The 22,860-nt window shown below is 46.9% G+C and overlaps 1 protein-coding gene across 3 annotated transcripts in view; it reads left to right on the forward strand.

The window, feature by feature from the left end:
- LOC119961939 (myosin light chain kinase, smooth muscle-like) overlaps positions 1–22,860 on the forward strand; it is a 552,422-nt gene that overhangs the window by 514,588 nt on the left and 14,974 nt on the right. For all 3 annotated transcript variants that reach the window (XM_038789529.1, XM_038789528.1, XM_038789530.1), the window contains 3 exons: positions 17,791–17,943; positions 18,095–18,218; positions 20,204–20,339. In XM_038789529.1, coding sequence (XP_038645457.1) covers positions 17,791–17,943; positions 18,095–18,218; positions 20,204–20,339 — 413 coding nt within the window. The remainder of the gene's footprint in view (positions 1–17,790; positions 17,944–18,094; positions 18,219–20,203; positions 20,340–22,860) is intronic.

A 22,860-nucleotide genomic window follows, 5' to 3' on the forward strand; every position in this document is an offset into this window, starting at 1 on the left:
CTAATATTATGATGTGATATTTTGGTACTAAAAGCTGTTGCATTTATTCAGAAAATATTTTTAGTTAGGGTTCATACGAATTAGGAGCAAGAGAAGGAAGGCCATTCAGCCCTTTAAGCCTGCTCTACCATTCAACAAATCATGGCCGATCTGACTGTAACTTCAACTCCGCATTCCCGCCGATCCCAGTAACCTTTCAGCCCATCACTTATCAAGAATCTACCTCTGCCGAAAAATAGTCAAAGATTTTGTTTCCACCACCTTTCAAGGAAAAGAATTTCAAAGCCTCTCAGCTCTCTTAGAGAAGAAAATCCCTCATTTTTGAACAGTAGCCTCTAATACTATTTCTCTCACAAAGGGAAACGCCCTCTTCACATCGACGCTGTCAAGACCACTCAAGATCTTATAGGTTTCAATCAAGTCACCTCTGACTCTTCTCAAGTCCAGTGGATACAAGCCCAGCTGTGCAACGTTTCCTCATAAGACAACCCACCCATTACAGGGTTAGGTTCTCTGAACTGCTTCCCAAGCATTTATATCCTTCCTTAAATAAGGAGACCAATACTCCAGATGTGGTCTCACCAATGCCCTGTATAATTAAAAAAACTCCCTACTTTTGTATTCAATTCCCCTCACAATAAATTATAATATTCTATTAGCTTTTCCAATTACTTGCTCTACCTGCATATTAGCCTTTTGTAATTCATGCACTAGGTCACCCAGTCCCTCTCCATCTCAGGCTGCTTAATCTCTCACCATTTAGATAATATGGCTTCTTGCCAAAATTAACAATTTCACATTTTCCCACATCATGCTCCATTTGCCATGGTGTTGCTCATTCACGTAACTTATCTATACCAATTTGTAGTCTCCCTGTGTCCTCTTCACATTTTACTACCCTATCTATCTTTGTGTCATCAGCAAATTTAGCAATCATATCTTTGGTCCCTTCATCCAAGCCAAAATGACAGGAAGTCGAGGACCCTCAAGTAATTGCTGGTCATTTGAAAAAACGAAAATCGCTTATTGTCACGAGTAGGCTTCAATGAAGTTACTGTGAAAAGCCCCTAGTCGCCACATTCCGGCGCCTGTCCGGGGAGGCTGGTACGGGAATCGAACCGTGCAGCTGGCCTGCTTGGTCTGCTTTAAAAGCCAGCGATTTAGCCCAGTGAGCTAAACCAGCCCCTTAGTGAGCTAAACCAGCCCCTTGGTTTTTACAAACTGATTGGGAAGTTCATGGCATGTTCCTATTTTTGCGAGGTTGAAGACGGAGCGACACAAATCACCCAGCAACTTGTGGGGATTGGGATATTTGTTTCTTGATATAATTTTGCTGAATTATTTACACAAATGTAACAGTAGGTACATTAAACCCACTGTTATAGGCGGTCACGTGTTGTGAGGTTGTTGTTTTCACAAGCTCCGGCTCTGCTCATCGTTTAATCCTTTATTCTATCCTGATGCACATTTCATATTTGCTTTCTCTTGGGTTGCATGGTTTGCGTTATGTCCCTTGAGGTTCCTGATGGGTGTTTTTGCAAGGTGAGCCGAGACAAATCATTAAAATCCTTGTTTGTTTGTGGTGGTCGGAATGGTTTGGGGTGGGGCCCAGCTTGCAATGGCATAGTTGCTGCTGAGCGGAAGCTCACTTCAGTGGTGCTGTATATTCCTGGATGATGGCCGCCATTGAAACTGTTGTCTTGGGTGAAGATCTCAGCTCTGCATTGTAGGTCACCAGAGCTCACCTGGAGGAATTGTGGGGTACATTTGGGAGAGTGGTGGAGGCACATTTGACAGAGTTCTTGCATTCGAAACAGCACTTTCCTGAAGGGTGCTCGCTAATCCTCTCTTTTACTTTATCTTCTCGTGCAATGTGGATGGGATCTTTATCCTGCAATTTATCCTGCAATTCTTTTGCAATCCTGGACATCACTCCCTTCTGATTATGTTGTTGATTGCTTAATATTTAAAGTTGTCTCCTGCAACGGAGTGCAAGATGTTGTCGATTATCTTGTTCTCGCAAAATCATGTTGAGTTGATTATGTGAAATGTAATCTGCCAGTTTTACTCCTTTTTTGTTATTGTCTTTTAATCCTTGCGGCTGTGGCAGCAGAGTGTTCTCTTTCTATCACCCCTCTATCTTTATGAGAAGGATGAGTGGAGGCGAAACGGGGTGAAGGGTTGGGGTTGGTAAGCTAAGTTCACTCCCCACTAAGATTGCTGAAAGCCCCCCAGTTAGGCTTATCTGTATCAGGTTCTTATTTTTAAGATTGTTTTTTTTCTTAATTTTAGGGTATTTCAAGTTAAATGTCCATGCCTTTATCCTTTGATGGACTGGGCAGATTTTGTATCCTGGGGAAGATTGGGTTCCTTCTGACTCCTGAGGTCAAGCCTTCCCTCAGATGGATCTCTCTCTGTGGTTCTCTTTAGAGCTATTAAAACAAGAAGATGTAATGATGGTGCACACTGAGGTCAGACTGGTTAATTGTGGTCAGGTTGTTGAGGAGAGGGATTGCTCTTGGCATCCTTTCTGCGATGTTGGTCATTCTGAGTCAGTTCAGGTGTTTCTCCCTGGGGCACTTATTTCTCTGGGGTTTCATCTGGGTGAGCAGTGTGCTGTTTCTAATTCTGCTCTGTTGGTCTGGGAGAGGTTCCCTTGGTTTTACCGGGGAGGAGGGAATTGCCTTTGCCTGCAGGATGCCTAATTATTGGGGGGTCTTGAGGATTGTTCTTCTTATCATAGCCTTATCACAGAATTTACAGTGCAGAAGGAGGCCATTCGGCCCATCGGGTCTGCACCAGCTCTGGGAAAGAGCACCCTACTTAAGCCCACACCTCCACCCAATCCCCGTAACCCAGCAACCCATCTAACCTCAGGGCAATTTAGCATGGCAAATCCACCTAACCTGCACATCTTTGGACTGTGGGAGGAATCCAGAGCACCCGGAGGAAACCCATGCACACACGGGGCGAACCTGCAGACTCTGCACAGACAGTGACCCAAGCGGGAATCGAACCTGGGTCCCTGGTGCTGTGAAGCAATAGTGCTAACCACTATGCTACCGTGCTGCCCCTAATTTGTACCCCTGCCCAGACTCGGGTTGGAGTGATCATCCTTTTCTTCTTCGTATTAGTGGGGAAATGATGCATTGCCCTAGATGGGGCAGGAGAGGTGTGGGTTTGGCTGGGGGGCAGGTTTTGGGGTGTGGAGAAGTCCTTGTTGTGGGTCGGGTTGTACTCGACTAGTCTAGGTCCGGTGCAGTGGTCAGTATCCTGTTGCCTCTGGGGGCTTGTTGGGGGTATCCTGAACAGTTAGCTTTGCTTCGGTATATGGAGGTCTGGGGATGAGGTGGGTTCTATGCCTGCTGGATATTCTGGTGCTCCCTTAGGGTGTGGGATGCCTTTTTGGTTGATTGAATGACCTATTCCCTTCTCTTCTCCTCTGGTGGTTGACTGGCATGCGCCGGAGTAATATGGAGACTGGATTGAGCCCCAATTACTTGTTATCCTGTGCGTTAGTCCTGGTAATTCTAGTCTTTCCTCCCTTCTTTTCTTGGCAAGCTCTGAAGGTTTGATCCTAATTCGAACATGTTGCTGCTGATCTCTCTGCATAATGGTCTAGAATGATGTTGGGTCTGAACCGGGCCTCAGTTTGGGGTTAAGTTGCTTTGTGTGTTATATATGTAGCTCCTCTTAGAACTGGGAAGTTTGCATAGTTTCATTATTTTTGTAATTGTGGGTATGAAAATATTGGCTTGGTTCCTACATTTGGCTGATGGGTCTGGTATCCAAGGAAAAAAGGCTTTGGTGGGTCATTGATGCCTTTGATGTTGGTGGAGATGGGAAATTTGTATGTTGGTGCGTACCTGAACATGGCGCGGAGGATTTATTCTGATTTGTTGTAGTAATTGTGGGCTAACACAGCATGGGAGGGTGGGCACCATTTTGCCATCATTTTCGTGGACTTCTCCTGTTTCTCCCTCAGTTTTTGGGGGATGCATTGGTTCCTATTTATGTCTGTTGATTGTATCAAGCCAGTTTTGTTTTTCTCCTGCCAGTCTCTTTCTCTACTCATGTATGCCGAGCCGTTGTTTTCTCTTGATCCTTGTTTATGGCGATGCATTATTTTATAATTTTGTTGTGTTATTCTTTAAAATGTAAAACCTTAACAGAAATCCCTATTTTAAAAAAATGTATTTTCCGAGTAATTCGAGTCAGCAATGTTTTGCTACTTAAGCTTCCCTTTGAAGGTGAATCTTTCCATTGGGAAAAAAACTGAAAATAGTTGTCATACCTTGAATTCTTCATATTGTCTGAGCAAGATGGTGTTAAAAGATAGGGGGCATGAAATTGGGATTCTTTGGGTCATCTAAGAGACACAAATTTGTACCATGCGCACACATTTTAGAACAAGTTGTAGAACAGATGCCATATTGGTAAGTTCATGTGCTGAAGGAAGTATTTCCCTTTGAATACAGCATGACATGAAGAATGAACAGAGATAACACAGAGCAGAACAAATTGCTGGAAGAGGGAGGATAAGGTGAAAATGGGCTCTCAGCAGTAGGCCCTGTGCAGGGTGCTCAGGGAGTAATTCTCCTACTTGAATTTCAGCAAGGAACAATGGGCAAAATTCTCCCCTACCCGGCGGGGCGGCCATTCTGGCGTCGGGCCTCCCCAAAGGTGCGGAATCCTCCGCACCTTATGGGGCTAGGCCTGCACCGGAGTGGCTCCTGCTCCGCCAACTGGTGGTACCGGCCTTTGGCGCCACACCGGCCGGTGTCGGGGCTGGCCGAAAGGCCTTCGCCGGCCGGCATGAGTCCGCGCATGCGCCGGAGCGTCAGCAGCCGCTGACGTCACCACCGGCGCATGCGCGGTGGAAGGGGTCTCTTCCGCCTCCGCCATGGTGGAGGCCGTGGTGGCGGCGGAAGAAAAAGAGAGCCCGCACGGCACTGGCCCGCCCGTCGATCGGTGGGCCACGATCGCGGGCCAGGCCACCGTGGGGGCACTCCCCGGGGTCCGATCGCCCCGCGCCCCCCCCCCCCCCCAGGGCCCCGGGGGCCCGCTCGTGCCGCCAATCCCGCCGGCGCAGAGGTGGTTTAAACCACGTCGGCGGGAGAGGTCTGACAGCGGCGGGACTTCGGCCCATCACGGGCCGGAAAATCGCTGCGGGGGGCTCACCGATCGGCGCGGGGGACACGCCGATCGGCAGGGCGCGTTTCCCGCTCCCGCCGATTCCCGGGTGGGGGAGTATTCCGGCCATGGCGGGGGCGGGATTTACGCCGGCCCCGGGCGATTCCCCGACCCTGCGGGGGGTCGGACAATTCCGCCCAATGTGTGTGCAACATCTATGTTTAGTTTGGATGTCTTAATTAAAACCTGTCGCAGCCACAACTGCAACCTCAGAGCAGATGACTAAGGCATTGCCAATGGCTCTGATTGTGACTGCTGTGATCAATGTTTGTGCTTCTGGCTCCTTCCAGACTGGAGCTGGAAATACTTGCAAGATCTTGCAGTTTACTGTCCACTATTATGTAAGGATGTTATTGAGGCTCTCTTCTTAACGAGAGTGAACCGAATTCCATTCTCTCTTGCACTACTCAGCAGAGTGGGTGTCAATATCCCTGGTCTGCTACATGGTGCATAATCTTGATAGCATGAGGGGACAGCCTTGCTATCAGCTATACAGAAAGCAGCTGAAGGGCAGGAAAATGAGGGCAAGGAGGAAGAAGAGAAAACTTGGACAGGCCCTATCTACCTGGGCTGTCCATGAGAAACTCATCTGAGTGCAATATCAATAGCCAAGGTGCAAAAATTAAATCCATAACAAAATAAACATTCAAAGTCAAATTTACCAATCAAACCATGCTACATTGCACACAAAAAATAATAATTATTCTTGTGCGTTCCCTTAGTGCCTATTTTCTGTGTGTCCCTGCCTGTCCTAATTCTCCTACATGGTGCTATCCCAGTGGCTGCAGCACTGGGATATTGGTAGCTGCTGCTTACATTGCAATGGGAAGCTGTGACATCAGCCTTTAGATACTGCATCATGGTTGTGTCCACACATGCGCTGATGGAGTTGCTGAGCAATTCCATGCCAGAAAGGAGGGGCTCCAAGCTCCTCACAGCCTGTGCCAAGTTGATATCAGACTCAGACATGTATCCTAATATTGACTGCAGGCTTTCTGACAGGCTTCCTAATGCATAAAAAATTAAAAGATTTATGACACAGAAGAAAGTTATTCAACCTTTCATGCTCATGCCCAGCTGAGAAAGAGCTATTCTGTCAAAATCCACCTTCTAGCTCTTGGTCCAGTATCCTGTTAACTAAGACATTTCAAGTGTATGCCCAAGGGTTTTAGGAAATGTCTCTATCCCTTTCAGAGAGTGCGTCCTAGATCCACAGCACCATTTGGCTGAATCATTTCCTTACCAACCTTCAATCCTTCTACCTGTTACTTTGGGCTCTTCATAATTTTATGTGTCTCAGGGCAGCATGGTGGCACAGTGGTTAGCACTGGGACTGCGGCACTGAGGATCCGGGTTTGAATCCCGGCTCTGGGTCACTGTCTGTGTGGAGTTGCACATTCTCCCCGTGTCTGCGTGGGTTTCACCCCCCCACAACCCAAAAGAAGTGCAGGTTAGGTGGCTTGGCCATGCTAAATTGCCCCTTAATTGGAAAAAAAAATAATTGGGTACTCTAATTTTTTTTTTTTGTAAATTTTATATGACTCAGTTAAATCAATGGTAGCATCTCTGCCTCTGAGCCAGAAGCTCAGGTTCGAGTTACACTATTAAGATTTGATGGCCATGGAGGATGTGCTCATAACGAATATCAACTGTAAGTCCTTCCAAAATACCTACGGCGAGCAAGAGAGTCTCCTCGTCAGCCGTGCTTGATGTGCAGTGGTGCTCCTCAAGCTATAGCCTCTGGCAACAGGCTAGCAACCTGTTCTGGGAAAACCTAGTTACTGAAACAAGCATAAGCATGTGTTTTGTCTGCCTTATACATCTATAGATGTGGGAAGAGAATCAAGAAAAAGTCTCCTGTACAACTACAGCCTATCCAATCTTTCCTCATAACTAAGATACTTAATTCCTGGCAATATCTTTGAAAATCTTTTCACTGGTGTGATCATACCCATCCTGTAATGTGGTGACCAAAACGGTACGCAGTACTCTAGTTAGTGTTTATACAGTTCCAGCATACGCTAGATCTCAGCAAAATAAGTAAGTATTCCATTTGCCCTCTTAACTACCTGTTCAGGTACCTTAAGGGGTCTGTCAATACATGCTCCAAGGACCCCTTGTTCCTGTTTGTCAGAATCCTACCACTTATTGTATATTCCTTTGCCTTGTCCTTTGCAAATGCAATACCTCACACTTTTCCAGGGTGAATTTTATCTGCCACGTTTCTGTTGCAACTGTCCAGTCCATTGACACCATCTACAAGTTAAGTTCCTCTCCAAGCCACACATCATTTTGACTTGGAAATATATCGCCGTTCCTTCACTGTCACTGGATCAAAACCCAGAACACAGTTCCTATCAGCACTGTGGGTATACCTACACCACATGGACTGCAGCAGTTCAGCAAAGGCAGTTAGGGTCGGGCAATAAATCCTTGCCCAGCCAGTGATAACCATATCCCGTGAAAGAATTTAAAATTCCTTTCTGCAGTCGCCAACTTTCTTCTTTTCTATCAACTTGGCGGTCATTTTTTGTATCATCTGCAAACTTCTTAATCATGCCCCCTATATGTTTGTCCAAATCATTGATTATATACCACAAACAGCAAGGAACCTGTGGCATTTCCTTGGAAGCAGCCTTCTGTCCACAAAAACACTTAACAACCATAACCTTTTACTTCCTGCCACTGAGCCAATTTTAGGTCCAAATTGCCACTTTTCTTTGGATCCCGTGAGCTTTAAATTCACTAATAAGTCTTCCATGTGGAATTTTAACAATAGCTTTGCTTACATCCATGTAGATTACATCAAAACTGCTATCCTCACCAACTCTCTTTGTTATTACCTTAAAAAAAGTCAATCAGGTTAGACAGAGATGACCTTCCCTTACATAGTTTTCTAAATTACAGTTCATAGAGTCGCTTAGAATGTTTTCCATCAGCGAGGTTGAGCTGACTGACCTGTAATGACGAAGGCTATCTTCAGTTTTAAACTACTGTTCGACTTTAGCAATCCTCCAGTTCTCCAGCATCAGGTTTGTAGACAGAGAGCTTTGTAAATTGTGACATTTGTGAATCCTACTCTTTAGTGTAATGGCAACATATTTGTTCTGAAAACCTTTTCCCATTTAAATAACTCCCACTGTTCTGATACAGATTTCTCTTCAAGGAGCTGTTTCCAGTCCAATTTTGCCAAATAGCATCTTGACTGAGTAAAACTGGCCTTTTGCCAATTTGAAACATTTACTCTTTGTATGTCACTCTTTAATCCAGCTTCCACATTCCCTGTGTTATCCCAGCTGCCACACACCCTGCATTATCCCAGCTCCCACACTCCCTTCCCGCCTCCCGCACTCCAGCTTCCACACTCATTGCTCTATCCCAGCTCCCAATCTCCCTGTGTTTTCCCTTGCAGAAGGAGACCACTCAGCCCATCAGGTCTGCACCAACCCTCCAAAAGAGTGCACGACCTAGTCCCATGCACCCACCCTATCCCCATAACCCCACGCATTGATTTTGGCAATCCATCTTACCTGTACATCTTTGTGAAACTAATGAGTAATTTAGAATGGCTAATCCACCTAACCTGCAAATCTTTGGAATGTGGGAGAAAACCGGGGCATCCGAAGGAAACCCAGGGGAGAACATGCAAATTCCACACAGTTAACCAAGGCTGAAATTGAACCAGGGCCTCTGACACAGAGGCAGCAGCTAACCACTGTGCCACCGTGCCAGCTCCCACTCTACCTATGTTATCCCAGCATCTTCAATGGTTTCAGCCATGCCATTGGCTTCAGCAATGACTATTCCATTAATGGCCAACACAGAGGCTAGAACAAGCAAGTATCGCTCTTTCCCCTTCAGTTTGCTCATGCTTGTTGTGTTCTGTGATGGCAATTATCATAGAATTTACAGTGCAGAAGGAGGCCATTCGGCCCATCGAGTCTGCACCGGCTCTTGGAAAGAGCACCCTACCCAAGGTCAACACCTCCACCCTATCCCCATAACCCAGTAACCCCACCCAACACTAAGGGCAATTTTGAATACTAAGGGCAATTTATCATGGCCAATCCACCTAACCTGCACATCTTTGGACTGTGGGAGGAAACCGGAGCACCCGGAGGAAACCCACGCACACACGGAGAGGATGTGCAGACTCCGCACAGACAGTGACCCAAGCCGGAATCGAACCTGGGACCCTGGAGCTAACCACAATGCTACCATGCAGCCATTTTAATGATGTATACAGAACATATACTTGTTTAACTATAAAGATGATTTATTAGTAAACACGTGGAAAAGATAACGAAGGAACTACAATGCAGATGATAGATACTAAATGAATTCAGTGAATTCTCCTGGAGCTACTCTAAGTGCGACTATCTTCTTGTACATCATACTACTAAATGGCAGGTGTGTTGAGTCACGTGATAGATCTCTATTGCTACCAGCTGGTTGGTCACATTGCTAACTATATGCAGAACTGTGCACAGGAATATCACCACAATGCTGCATCCAGTTGCGTGCTAACTTGTCCTGCAAGAGAGAAGGGATTGTGACAGGGAGCATGGAACTATCTGTTTCGAGGGTGTTGTTGTCATGGCTGGCCATGTGTCCAAGATATAAGATGTGGGTGGGAGGCTTGCTAGGTGTGTGAAGGTGAGGTGAAGCATATGAGCAGCAGATGTGTGTCCTGATTGTTAGAGATTGTTTGTAGGTGACTGATGGGGCTCAGTGAGCTGAGCCTGAGGCTAATGGGGTGGTTGATAGGATATGGCATTTGAAGGTGCACTTACTGACACTGACCACACCTGTGAGGTCATTGAACTTTGTGCAGAACTGCATCCATATCTCCAGCCCTTAACTCTGGCCTTGACCTCTATGACCATTTGTTCTTCCTGCCTTCTGAGTGTGTGTCTGGAGAGCCTCCTGGCTCCCTGTGGGTACAGGATATTTCTTCACATTTCCATCTCTTTCATCAAGTCCTTTAGTGCAGCACACAAAAACCTTGCAGCCACACTCTCCCATGTTGTGCCACTTTTTATTTTTTTCCAGGTCAGAATCACTTGCTTCATGCTGCCATAAAGCATCTTTCCTTTAAGAGATAGCTTGAAGCGGTGCAGTATAGTTTAATTGTTGTTTAACCACTTGTGATACTGCTGGTTAATGCAGGCTGCATGCTGAAGTCATTGAAATGAGCAGGTAGCTTAAGTACTGCTATACTGATACGAAAGGGAAAGTGCTGGAAAATCTCAGCAAGTCTGGCAGCATCTGTAGGGAAAGAAAAGAGCTAACGTTTTGAGTCCGATGACTCTTTGTCAAAGCTGGTATACTGATGATTGATTGCAGCAATGGTATGGGTCAATCATGCATCGCAATCCGCTTGCCCATTTTATGCAGCTTTTGAATTTAGTTCCCACTGTCCTTTCAGCTGGTCTCTGAACTGAAGAAAGGATGAAAGCTGATAACAATTATCTTCAGCTAGGCTATGAAGCTCGATATTATTGACTTTATTGAAGCGCAGAAAGCGTATTGTAGTGGAAAAAGTAAACTTTTCAGTTTAGTAATAGCCACCATTTTATAGTCATGCTAGATTTTGAAAACAGTGATCTGTTTTTAATCATTCCAGTCATAAGATTTTTTTAAATTCATTCATGGGATATGGGCTTCGCTGGCTAGGCTCGCATTTTTTGCCCATCCTTAATTGCCCTTGAGAAGGTAGTTGTAATATCCCACATGGAGCCTACAGGGTGGGAATGCTTGTGTTTCCTTGTGGAATACAAGCTGCCCTGCTAGGGGCGGGATATCTCAATTAACCCACATATATAAGGCCGGCCAGTAAGGCACCGGCCTCAGTTGGAATCCTGTAGGGATTTACCGGGTGGTGTGCATATTGTTTGTGTAAATAAACTTTGTTTCTTATTTTACTCGGTGCTGACTCCCCGTGTCCTTATTAAAGTGGTGGTGAGCTGCCTTCTTGAACTGCTGCAGTCCATGTAGTGTAGGTACACCCACAGTCCTGTATGGGAGGGAATTCCAGGATTTTGACGCAGCAACAGTGAAGGAACGGTGATGTAGTTCCAAGTTAGGATGGTGCGTGACTTTTAAGGGTGATGGTGCAGGTGATAGTGTTCCCATGTGTCTGCTGTTCTTGTCCTTCTAGATGGCAGTGGTCATGGTTTTGTAAGGTGCTGCCTAAGGAGCCTTGGAGAGTTCCTGCAGTGCATCTTGTAGGTGGAACACACTGCTGCTGCTGTGTGTCAGTGGTGGACAAAGTGAATATTTGTGGAAGGGATGCCATTCAAACGGACTGTTTTGAGTGTTGGAGCACATCAATGTCCTCAGAATGGTGCATGGAACTCACATAACTCACATATGAATGATATAATAAAGTAATGCTAGTGCAAGTTACAGAACATTAAAATATGGGAAGTGTATTTTATACCGTATGCCCCAAAAGTTACATGAGATATAAAACCGAGAAGCATTTATATTTTATGGCTTCATCAGATGAGTTCAAAAAATATCTTGGCAAGCTTTAACTAAAAGGAAATGATGTTTATAAGTGCATATGATATATTTTTAATCCCCAAAAAAGCACAGTGTTTATGATCTTGTGCTTGAAAAGGAGCCAAAATTAATTAAGTGGGTATAAGGGCTAAGATAAAGGGAAATCATGTAAATAGAACTGAAGTTGATAATAAACTTAAGATTATTCTAAAACAAACTAGAATTGTAAAGAATTCAGAGGACTGTAGTAAGGAGCTGATGGCTTGTACCCAATGCCATCTGCTCTTTCGACAGTCTCAAGATAAATCAGTTTATTTTTGCATTCCGGATGGAAAATTGTTTCCATAGTAAGTAGATCCACTCTTACCAGTTATTAACTTTAAAAGGATATAAAAGGAGCATAGTGCTCATTCCAGATTTATTCATTCTGTGCTGAAGCAGATTTAATAGTCCTGATAAAGTAAAAGCAGGTTAACTGTACTGAGGGCTTGTTATATGGAAAATCAATTTTAATGCCATAAATCTTTGCAACTATTTTATTGTTATAGTACTAGGCTACATTGCGTGTTTTTTTCCAGTTTTAAAATACCATACTTTAAATGCCTTATTGAGTCAACCGAACTACTGACTTAAATGGAAAAGTCAGTTGCGTGGTAGCTTTTTTTGTCGAGAGATGATACACGAGCTCCCCAGAGAGACATCTGTTGTTTCCTGTGTATTATTTTTTTAAAAGTTTTTTTTATTCCAAATTTTCAACATTTTTACAATTTACTACAATAACAAAACCCACCCACACATTAAACCCCCCCCCCCCACCCACTCATACCTCCCCCTCCCTCCCACCTCCTCCCTGCCCCTCCCTTAACAGTAAACGGTAACCAACTCCCCAAAATGCAAAACGAACAAACCCCAGCTAAAAGCTCCAGCAGCTCCTCTCGCCACATCGCAGCATAGGGTTGAGAAGATGACCTCCACCCCAATAAGACCCGCCTACGAGCAAAGGCATCTGACCGCACCTATCTGCAATTCTGGCTGGTCTGACACTGAATATGGCTTCCAGGGGACCTGGCTGAATATCAACATGTAAAACCCCCGAGATGGTGCTGAACACCGTCCTCCAAAACCTTTCCAGCTTTGACAGGACCAAAACATATGTACATGGTTTGCGGGGCCCTTCCCACAATGCTAACAGACATGCTCCACTCCCTCAAACAGCCGGTTCATCCTTGACTTTGTCAGGTGCGCCCTGTACACCACCTTCAGTTGTATCAACCCCTGCCTCACGCACAAAGTCAAGACATTCACCCTCTACAGCACCTCGCACCACAATCCTTCGTGCAGCGCCACCCCCAGCTCATCCTCCCATTTAGCCTTAAGCCTTTCCATGGACACCTTATCCTCCAAAATCCTCCCATAAATCGGCAAGACAGCCCCCCTCTCCAACCCACCTCCACTGACAGCAGCCCCTCGCAAAGTCCCACACCTGCATGCACCAGAAGCTCTCCCCACCACCCCCTCAAACCATCCTCCCAGAAACAGATGTTTCATCTCTCTAATCCCCTTTTCCTCCCATCCCTGGAATCTTGCATCCATCCTCCCCGGCTCAAATCCGTGATTTCCCCTGATCGGCACCACCCCAACCCCGCTCCTAACCTAAAATGCTACCAAAACTGCCGTGAAATCTTCAGCGTGGCCACCACCACTGAACATCCCAAATGCTTCCCTGGGGCCATCTGGAGCATTGCCGTTGCTAGCACCCGCAACCCCAACTCCTACATGAGCTCGCCTCCATCCTTAACCAGAAAGCCCCCACCTCCCTATTCCATCCCTGAACCTGCTCGGTGTTCGCCGCCCAGTAATAGTACATCAGATTCGGAAGGCCCAAGCCCTCCCAACCCCCATCCTATCCTGAACCCAAACTATCTCCCTCGTCGTGGCTTGCCTGTGTAGCTGACCTGCCAACGCTTTCTCCCCATACTCATAGATAGCCCCCCTTGCCCTTCTCAGCGGACGCACCACTTTCCCCGTGGACAGCAGGTCGAATCTCTCCTGCAACTCTTTCCTCTTCGACAGGAGCCCCGGAACCAGGACCCCTGCATACCTCCCATCCACCTCCAAAATCTCTGCTATCAGTCGTTGGAGTGTCTTCCTCTCCTCCCTATCCACCTTACCCTTATACGAGATCGCTTCCCCTTTCATCACTGCCTTCAGAACCTCCCAAACCACGAACAGCGAGAACTCCCCCTGTGCAATTGAACCCATCTTATCACAGAAACTCTGGTCCGCCAACAGCCCCATATCCATCCTCCACCCCATCTCTGGGCTGCCCCCTTCTCTAGTACCACATCCATCCAGTGCGGAGTGTGATCCAAGATCACAATTGCCCGAATACTCTGCCCTCTTAACTCCAACCAGCAACGCCTTTCCCATCGCAAAATAGTCAATGCTCGAAAATACCTTTTGCTCCGGGGAAATAACAAATACTCCCGATCCCTTGGGTGTAAACTGCTCCCATCTCCCTCATGAGCCCGGCCAATGCCTTTGCTCCCTTCCACTACAAACGGGGTCAGCGAGCGCGGTTGGGACTTTGCCACCATTGGCTCCAACACTGTGTTCCACATGCTTGCCTTCATTGGATGGGGTATCGAGTATAAAAGCTCAAAAATTATACAGTTATATGGAACATTGGTTAGGCCACATTTGGAATAGTGGGCCGTATTCTCCGGTGCCGTTTTTCAGGCGGGGGTGGGATTCACACCATGCCCGCCGGGGGCCGATGGGCCGAGCAGCCGTCCATTTTTGGCCAGTCCCGTCGGCGTGAATCACTCACCTCTGACACCGGCGGGACCTGGCAGGTAGGTTGGCAGAGGCGGTCTTTGGGGGGGGGGGGGGGCATGGGGGAAACCGACCCCGGCGGGGGGCCCCACGGTGGCCTGGCCCGCGATCGGGCCCACAGATTCGTGGGGGCTAGTCTTCCTTCCGCATCGGCCCCTGTATGGCTCCGCCATGGCCAGCACGGAGAAGAGAAGCCCCCCTGTGCATGCGCCAAAATACGCCGGCCGGTCTGTGCATACGCGGAACCACGCCGGCAGTTCCGCGCATGCGCGAGATCGCGCCAGCCCTTCGGCGCATGCGCAAACCCGCGGCGTCCCTCCTCTGGCATCCACCCTAGCCCCTGAAAGTGTGGGGAATTCCACACTTTCAGGGGCTGTTGACACCGGAATGGTTGGCGCCGGTTCTCCCGCCGGCGTGGGGATTTATCCCCAGAAGGGAGAATCCCGCCAGTGTATCCAATTCTGGTCACTGCACTACCAGAAGGATGTGGAGACTTTGGAGAGCGTACGGAAAACGTTGACCAGGATGTTGCTAGGTATGGAGGGTATTAGCTATGATGAGAGATTGGATGACCTGGGATTGTTGTCCCTCGAGAGATAGAGGCTGAGGGGCAACCTAATAGAAGATAATAAAATTATTGTGGGTATAGATATAATTCCAGGGCAGAATTGAAAATTACAGGGGTTTCAAGTTCAAGGTGAGGGGGGATAGGTTCAGTGAAGATGTGTGGGGAAAGTTTTTTACACAGAGGGTGGTGGTGGACTGGAATGCAGTGCCAAGTGAGGTGTTTGAGGCAGATACATTAGTGACCTTTAAGACTTATCTGGATAGACACATGAACAGACGAGGTATAGAAGGATACAGGTGGTTGGTCTAGATCGGATATGTGATCGGCGCAGGCTTGGAGTGACGAAGGGCCTGTACCTTGTGCTGTATTGTTCTTTGTTCTTTAAATCATGATGGTCGACCAAAGACTCTCAGCTTTAAATTGTAAACAGCAAACTTAGGATTGTCGCTCCAAGCAACTTACTAATAGAGAGTCAGAAGTAGATATCATGGAATAATTTAACACATAATTTGTTGCGATGATGAAGACACCAGAGTGTTTTTCCAGATAGTTGAGCATGAGTCTTGTTTAAACTTCACCCAATAGAATCGCAAGCAGTGTTTAAACTTCACCCAATAGAATTGCAAGTAGCGCATGATTAATCCTCATCCTGACCCCAGCAGCTTGCTGACTGTGAGAAGCAGAACTACAGAACGAGCACCCTGAATTATTTCACAAAGACAAGGGCCGGGATTCTCCTGCAATTGGCGAGACGGCCCGCCCCCGGCGCCAAGAGGGGCGCGAACCATTCCGGCATTGGGCCGTCCAGGAGTTGCGGAATCCTCCGCGCTTCCAGGGCTAGGCCGGCGCCAGTGGAATTGGCGCCGTGCCAACCAGCGCCAAAGGGCCGCAAGTTGGCGCATGCGCAAAACCGCCGGCGTGTTCCCTGTGCTTGCGCTGGGGTTTTCTTCTCCACGGAGGCGATGACAGAGCCCTACAGAGACCGGCGCGGAGGGAAAGAGTGCCCCCATGGCACAGGCCCGCCCGCAGATCGGTGGGCCCCGATCGCGGGCCAGGCCACCGTCGGGGGCCACCCCGGAGCCGGATCCCACCCGGGCCCCCCCCCCAAGAACTCCGCTAGCTGGCCTCTAAGCCAGGTCCCACCGGGATGGACCATGTCTATTTCACGCCGGCGGGACTGGCCAGGAACACGCGGCTGCTCAGTCCATCGGGATTCGAACCCGTGACCCCAGAGCATTACCTTGGGCCTCTGGTTTACTAGTCCAATGACAATACCACTGCACCACCACCTCTATCTTCTATGAGTCAATGTATATGTAGCTTACACCTGAGGTGCTGTGATTTTTTTAAATGATTTTGATTTAAGTTACATGAATGTAACTGTTGGATAATGCATGACTGATGCTGTGATTAAATTATTTTACATCATACGTTGACACGGTCACAAATGTAGTTATCTACCCAGGATCAGAATTGATATAAATTTTTCTGATATAACTATCATTGGTGCGTCCTGTCCATCCCATAGTAATTTTAGCCAATGTTCAAATTGGTGTTGTTTCACCAAGATTTATTTTATACTATCTCTGCTCAATGTGAATTCCCTCATGCTTTGCTCCTCAAAGAGGAAACTGTAATTCGGCCTTAAGAACATAAGAACTAGGAGCAGGAGTGGACCATTCAGTCCTTCAAACCCTCTCCGCCATTCAGTGATATCAGGACTGATCTTTTCTTCAACACCATTTTTTGCATCTATCTGATTCTATTTCCTTCAACACTGAACCCTTTGAATTTTTGTTCATCCTCTGAGATTCCAATCATTGTAGCAGCCCACCAAAATATGTTGCAAAAGGAAAATAACATATTGCCACAGAGGTATAAACCCCACATTTAGAAGTGTAATGCTTCCTCGTCAAATTAGACCTTTTCCTCCTCAGTAATTGCCTAGGTGACATTGATACTGTGCAGAAAAAAAGATCTACCCAGGTAAATGTAGGGCAGACAATTCAGACTGACAAAATTGTGATAAAAGTCCAGATTTTCAGTCAACACCTGGTCATATTGGGTGAAAAATAGACAGGAAGATTACTGAGGGTTACCTAGAAAATTAACTCCCCCTGTGGAGGAAAATGGGAAACAAATTACAGATCGTCCTGCGTGCGTCTTAATGGGTAACTGAATTATACTGCTTCTTATTCTGATTGGAAATGACAATGATGTGTGCTTTGGGAAGATCCATGGAGAAGAGAGAAAGTAATAATAGATTTCTTGTTAGGTAAAACGAATAATGAAAGGCTATCCTTTTTAATGTTTGCACAATCTTCTGAAATTAAGAAATTGACTTCACTCCAAGGCCATCAACAGTGGACCTGCTCACATAGCAATCGGTTTTCAATACAAATTGTGTTGATGATGTTAACCCACTCTACACATAACTGTTACAGTATATACAGTGGAAATGCATTAGAATGGCTATGTTGTTGTTTGGATAGAAATGTATAATATTGTATTGACAGACCTGGAATAACTTTTAATTCCATTCTTAATTTCATTTGGTTGTAACACTTGAAATAAGGGGAAAGTTTACAAATCTGCAAGTAAGGTTAACAAGTATTTTTAAAGGATTAATCTTGATAAGTGTCCATCTTTATGGAATTAGATAGCGTGATTTTCATTTTGTGCCCTAGGGTCAGTGGACTTTCTCCATTCATGGGTGATAATGACAATGAAACCCTTGCCAATGTAACGTCTGCTACCTGGGACTTCGATGATGATGCCTTTGATGAAATTTCGGAAGATGCCAAAGACTTCATTGATAATCTACTGAAAAAAGACATGAAGTAAAGCTTTTCATTTGCAACATCTTGGGTTTAATTTTTAATTTTAATAAAGTGTTTTTTCAATTGTCATTCAAGATATCAATGTAATGGTGAAAAAAACTAATCAAGGTCATGTCTTAAAACTCTACCATATATATTCATTCATCACCAGACAGCGCATGAACTGTGATCAGTGTCTTGAGCACAAGTGGCTGAAAAAAGATGTTAAAAACATGGCAGTGAAAAAGCTTTCAAAGGAAAGAATGAAGAAGTACATGGCCAGGAGGAAATGGCAGGTACAATTGACAATAAACAACAGTAAATGTAATAACTAAGTGCAGAAGAGATTTACTAGGTTGCTACCGGGACCTGATGGTCTGAGTTATAAGGAGAGGCTGGATAGGCTGGGACTTTTCTCCCTGGAGCGTAGGAGGCTTAGGGGTGAACTTATAGAGATCTATAAAATAATGAGGAGCATAGATAAGGTAGATGGTCAACATCTTTTCCCACAGGCAGAGGAGTCTAGAACTAGAGGGCAGAGGTTTCAGGTGAGAGGGGAGAGAAACAAAAGAGACCAGGGGGGAAATTTCTTCACACAGAGGGTGGTGAGCACCTAGAACGGGCTGCCAGAGGCAGTGGTAGAGGCAGGTATGATTTTGTCTTTTAAAAACCGTTGGACAGTTACATGGGCAGGGTAGGTATAAAGGGAAATGGGCCAAATGTGGGCAAGTGGGACTAGCTTAGTGATAGAAACTGGGCGGCATGGACAAGCTGGGCCGAAGGGCCTGTTTCCATGCTGTAAACATCTGTGACTCTATGACTCTAAGTCACCGAGAAATACGCTCCCTGAAATAACTCAAAAAATATCAGGCAAAGTGCAGAAAAGAACGGGCGAGGTTCTCTGGCCTCCCAGCTGCATATTTCTCGCTGGCGGGTGGCGGCACATTGTTCACTGGCAGTGGGTTTCTCTGCTCCCACCACTGTCAATGGGAATTCTGATTGATGCCATCCCACACCACTGGCAAACCCACATGAGGGGGTGCTCTGCCGGCAGGACCAGCGAACAGAGAATTACGGCCAATTTCTTTTTATTCTTTTTTTTTAACCAAATCACTTCTTCCTTCCTGGAGATATTGATTCAAGTTATTCATGTAAATGTTGCAACACGACAAGGGTGTTGCAACCCTTTGATGCATTTGATTCCTCTCCCCCAGGAATGTTTCTTACCTACCTTACCACACCAGTTGAGAGTTTATGATGGATACCTTCTTTCTGCTTTTGTTTTGTGCAATTGTTGATTTGGGAACTGTGAACCAGCCATCAATTTAGAGGTCTGTTGAAACTGCCTAAACTAATTTAATGTAGTTTTATTTAACAACCAACATAGAGATGATACCAAACCCGAAAGCAATAAAACAATAAGAGTATCGTTCCATTTTGCCATACAGGAGGTAGACCTGAAAGCTTATTACAAGCCATACCACAGTTAGAGATCCAATTTTTCCTTTTACAATAAGAAATATATTGCCCTTTTTCCCAGTAATCTTTCCCTCATGAAAGTCATGCATTTCCATCATATCTACTACAGTCAGAAAACATTGCTATCCACCATGAGTTGGATTTTATTTTTTCTATATTTGCTGATTTTACAGAAAAATCTTTCCATATTTCCACTAGATGTAATTTGCTTTTCTACTTATTGGGACACAATGGTTGATTGCTCTCTGACCTCTGCTCAAAGTGGCCCAAAATTGCTGGAGTGCCATTACTGTCTACTTAATCATATGCTGGCATTTCACACAGGTGCGCAGAGACGGGAGAATTCCAAGCTCCGTGAACTCAACCTTTAACAATGGCAGCCTGGATATCAGAAATTTGGTTGGGGGGGTGGGGGTTGGGGGAGGGGGCAGGGGGGCGGGGGGGGGGGGGGGGGGGGGGGGGGGGAATGGGGTGCCATTTAGTGGCCCTGTAAAAAGTGAGGAGGCTGCCATGTGTGGAGGTAGGCTGAGTGGAAGGCCTCCCTCAGGTCCTCCAGCTTCCTTCTGGCTGTTGCAGGCTGCCAACCTGCTTGCTCATTTCCACCCCTTTGAACTCCCATCTACTGGCTCTCATTTCCCAGGCGAGTAAAGGAGAGGCAGCGGTTGAAAGATGTCCGTGGTAAAGTGTGATAAGTTAACGATCAATGCACGGTGTGTCACTGTGTTATATTTGCAATACATTTTGTCCTTAAACAAAATTTGTATGGAAATTTAATGTTATTCAATTATTTTGTGATTTGTAGAAAACGGGACATGCAGTGAGGGCAATAGGACGGCTGTCTTCGATGGCAATGCTAGCTGGTCTAAGTGGGAGGAAGACCTCACTGGGAAACTCGCCCACCAGTCCTCCAGATTCTGTTGAAAAGCCAGAAGTCGAAGGTAAATAAAAATCTTGGCTTTTGTGCTATTTTTTTTTCAAGATTCCGTTATGTTAACAGCAAGAGCATAAATCTGCCTCACAGCCATGAGGCTAAAATGTTTGTCATTTCTGTCTTTATATTTTGACAGTCACATTTCCCCACAAATTACACAAACACCTAGCCAGTAATAGGGTGAGTAATAATCCTACCAGAATTCAAATGTTGCCTTAAAACAAGACATCTGGCATGATAATCCAACGATTTATGCTGTGCCTAAAAAACTTGAGTTTCTGTTGGCACAGCCAGTATTTGCAACATGTGAAGTCTGAACAGTGCCCTGAAGCTGCAGGTGATGGATGCTGATGGAAAGAAATAAACTGATAAAACAGAGATTATTCTATAACTAGATGGTAACTAAAATCTGAAACCATTTCCAGATGCTGTTAAGTCCAAGACAACCTTTACGTTTGTTTTGAATTCTCTTATGAAATTTTGGTTGGGATTTTCCATTCCCCACCACTAAGATCGTGGGCGGGATTCTCCGGTCTCTGACAATCCGGAGAATCGATTGGCCGGAGAATCCCCATTGGTGCAGAAATCGGGGGGCAGCGCTGCTTTTGCGATGCTCCGCCCCCTGCGCACGGTGTATGGACAGCCTCAGGACATCCACCTGAGGCCCTCCACCGATACTCCTCCTCCGATGGGCCGAGTCCCTGATGACGTGGGTCACTCATGATATTTGTTTTCCGGGAACCCGGCGTGGCAGCTGCGGACTAAGTCCAGCGTTGCCACAGTCAGGGGCAGGGGGGGGGGGGGGGGGGGGGGAGCTGATCCGTGTGCAGGGGTGGCTTTGGTAGGGGCGAGGGCACTGGTGGGGGGCGGTCCGGGCATGGCGAACCTGGCCAAAGGGGGGCACTATTTGGCAGGCCGGGTCCACGCGCGGCTGCGCCATGTTGCACGGCGCAGCTGCAACAGGCCGCCGTCGTGCGCATTCGCGCCCATGGACCCGGCAATTCCCTGGCCACATCCGCAGCTAGAGCACGGGGCTGTACGCTGAGTGCCTGCTAGCCCCCCACCACACGGTGGATCGGTGGAGGTTTTGCAATGTTTTGTGAGGGAGCAAGGAAGGGAGAAAACTTTTCCAGTGGATAGCACTGGGACTGTGGCGCTGAGGACCCGGCTTCGAATCCTGGCCCTGTATCACTGTCTGTGTGGAGTTTGCACATTCTCCCCATGTCTGTGTGGGTTTCGCCCCCACAACCTAAAGATGTGTCAGTTAGGTGGATTGGCCATGCTAAATTGCCCCTTAATTGGAAAAAAATAATTGGGTGCTCTAAATTTATTTTTAAAAAAGAAAACTATTCTCTTTATTCTGGCTTGCCGGGGTGCGTGGGCCTAGAGCTTTGCGAGTAGCTTGGTGTCAACAAAGAACAATACAGCACAGGAACAGGCCCTTTGGCCCTCCAAACCTGTATCAGTCATGATACCACCCTTGGCCAAAACCCTCAGTGTCAAGGGTGTAGGATCAGGGTGTCTGTCTCTCCCACCCCCCTACCCCACCACCCGAGTTTGCGGTGCCCTGGCTGAACCTCCCATTGCTGCTCTAAAAGCCTTCCAACCCACACTATGAATGTACCTTACATTCCCCTGACTGTTGAGACTGTTGATGGCAGACACTATCCTGGGAAAGCTCTGAGGTCTCCTGGTCATGTGGAAACCCTTTCAGCCTGCCCATCTGGACACACTCATGTCTCAGCAGTGTAATCAAGAGGCTGGGTGTGGCCATGTTCAATTGCTGGACCACCAGGTGTTTGCACTCCCCATTGCACTCCCTAGATGCACAGCTCCACACCAGAGGAAGCAGGAGGATGAGCAGACCTGACCCAAACTAAGGACACATGCACCAGAACCCTCCCTGACACATTGCCACACTCAGTGTCCCTGCCTCCCTCGACTATCAGCTAACCCACTCTTAAGGATCACTCAATGTCTGCAGGCCCTGCCGGTCTGGTGCACACCATTGTTATCAAACGGTTTGATCCCATTCATCTTGGAACAGGCCAGGAAACCTGACCATCTCCCTGTCACAACCTCGGCTCCACATCACACTGCAGCTAAGCTCCTAGCAAACGCAGACATCACTCAGTTGTTTCCATCTGTAGGACCTGCCCACACACCAGTCTCTTAGCTTACAGCCGCATGCCATCACTGTATGAACGTCTCCAGCACATAGCCAGCTGCCTCCATTTGATAGGAAGGCACAAGGCTCACCCAATGAGGACACCCACAGTAGATCCCACAGGGAGAAACAGTGCAGGGGCCATAAAGCCCATCGCTAACACCTGGTGTGGCAGCCAGCGGTTCCCCAGTTGGCAGGGCCGAGCAGTCAGGAGAGAGGCATCCCACATCAAGGGCCTGGTCTCAGTCCCTGATGGGGACAGGGATGCATTGTGGAAGACATGATGACAATGGACCCAGGGGAGAAGGGGGAAGGGGAGGTGCAAAATGTTGATGGTGGCCAGAGGGCAGCACGGTGGTGC

This window comes from Scyliorhinus canicula, chromosome 2 (assembly GCF_902713615.1).
Source record: "Scyliorhinus canicula chromosome 2, sScyCan1.1, whole genome shotgun sequence".
Lineage (NCBI taxonomy): Eukaryota > Metazoa > Chordata > Chondrichthyes > Carcharhiniformes > Scyliorhinidae > Scyliorhinus > Scyliorhinus canicula.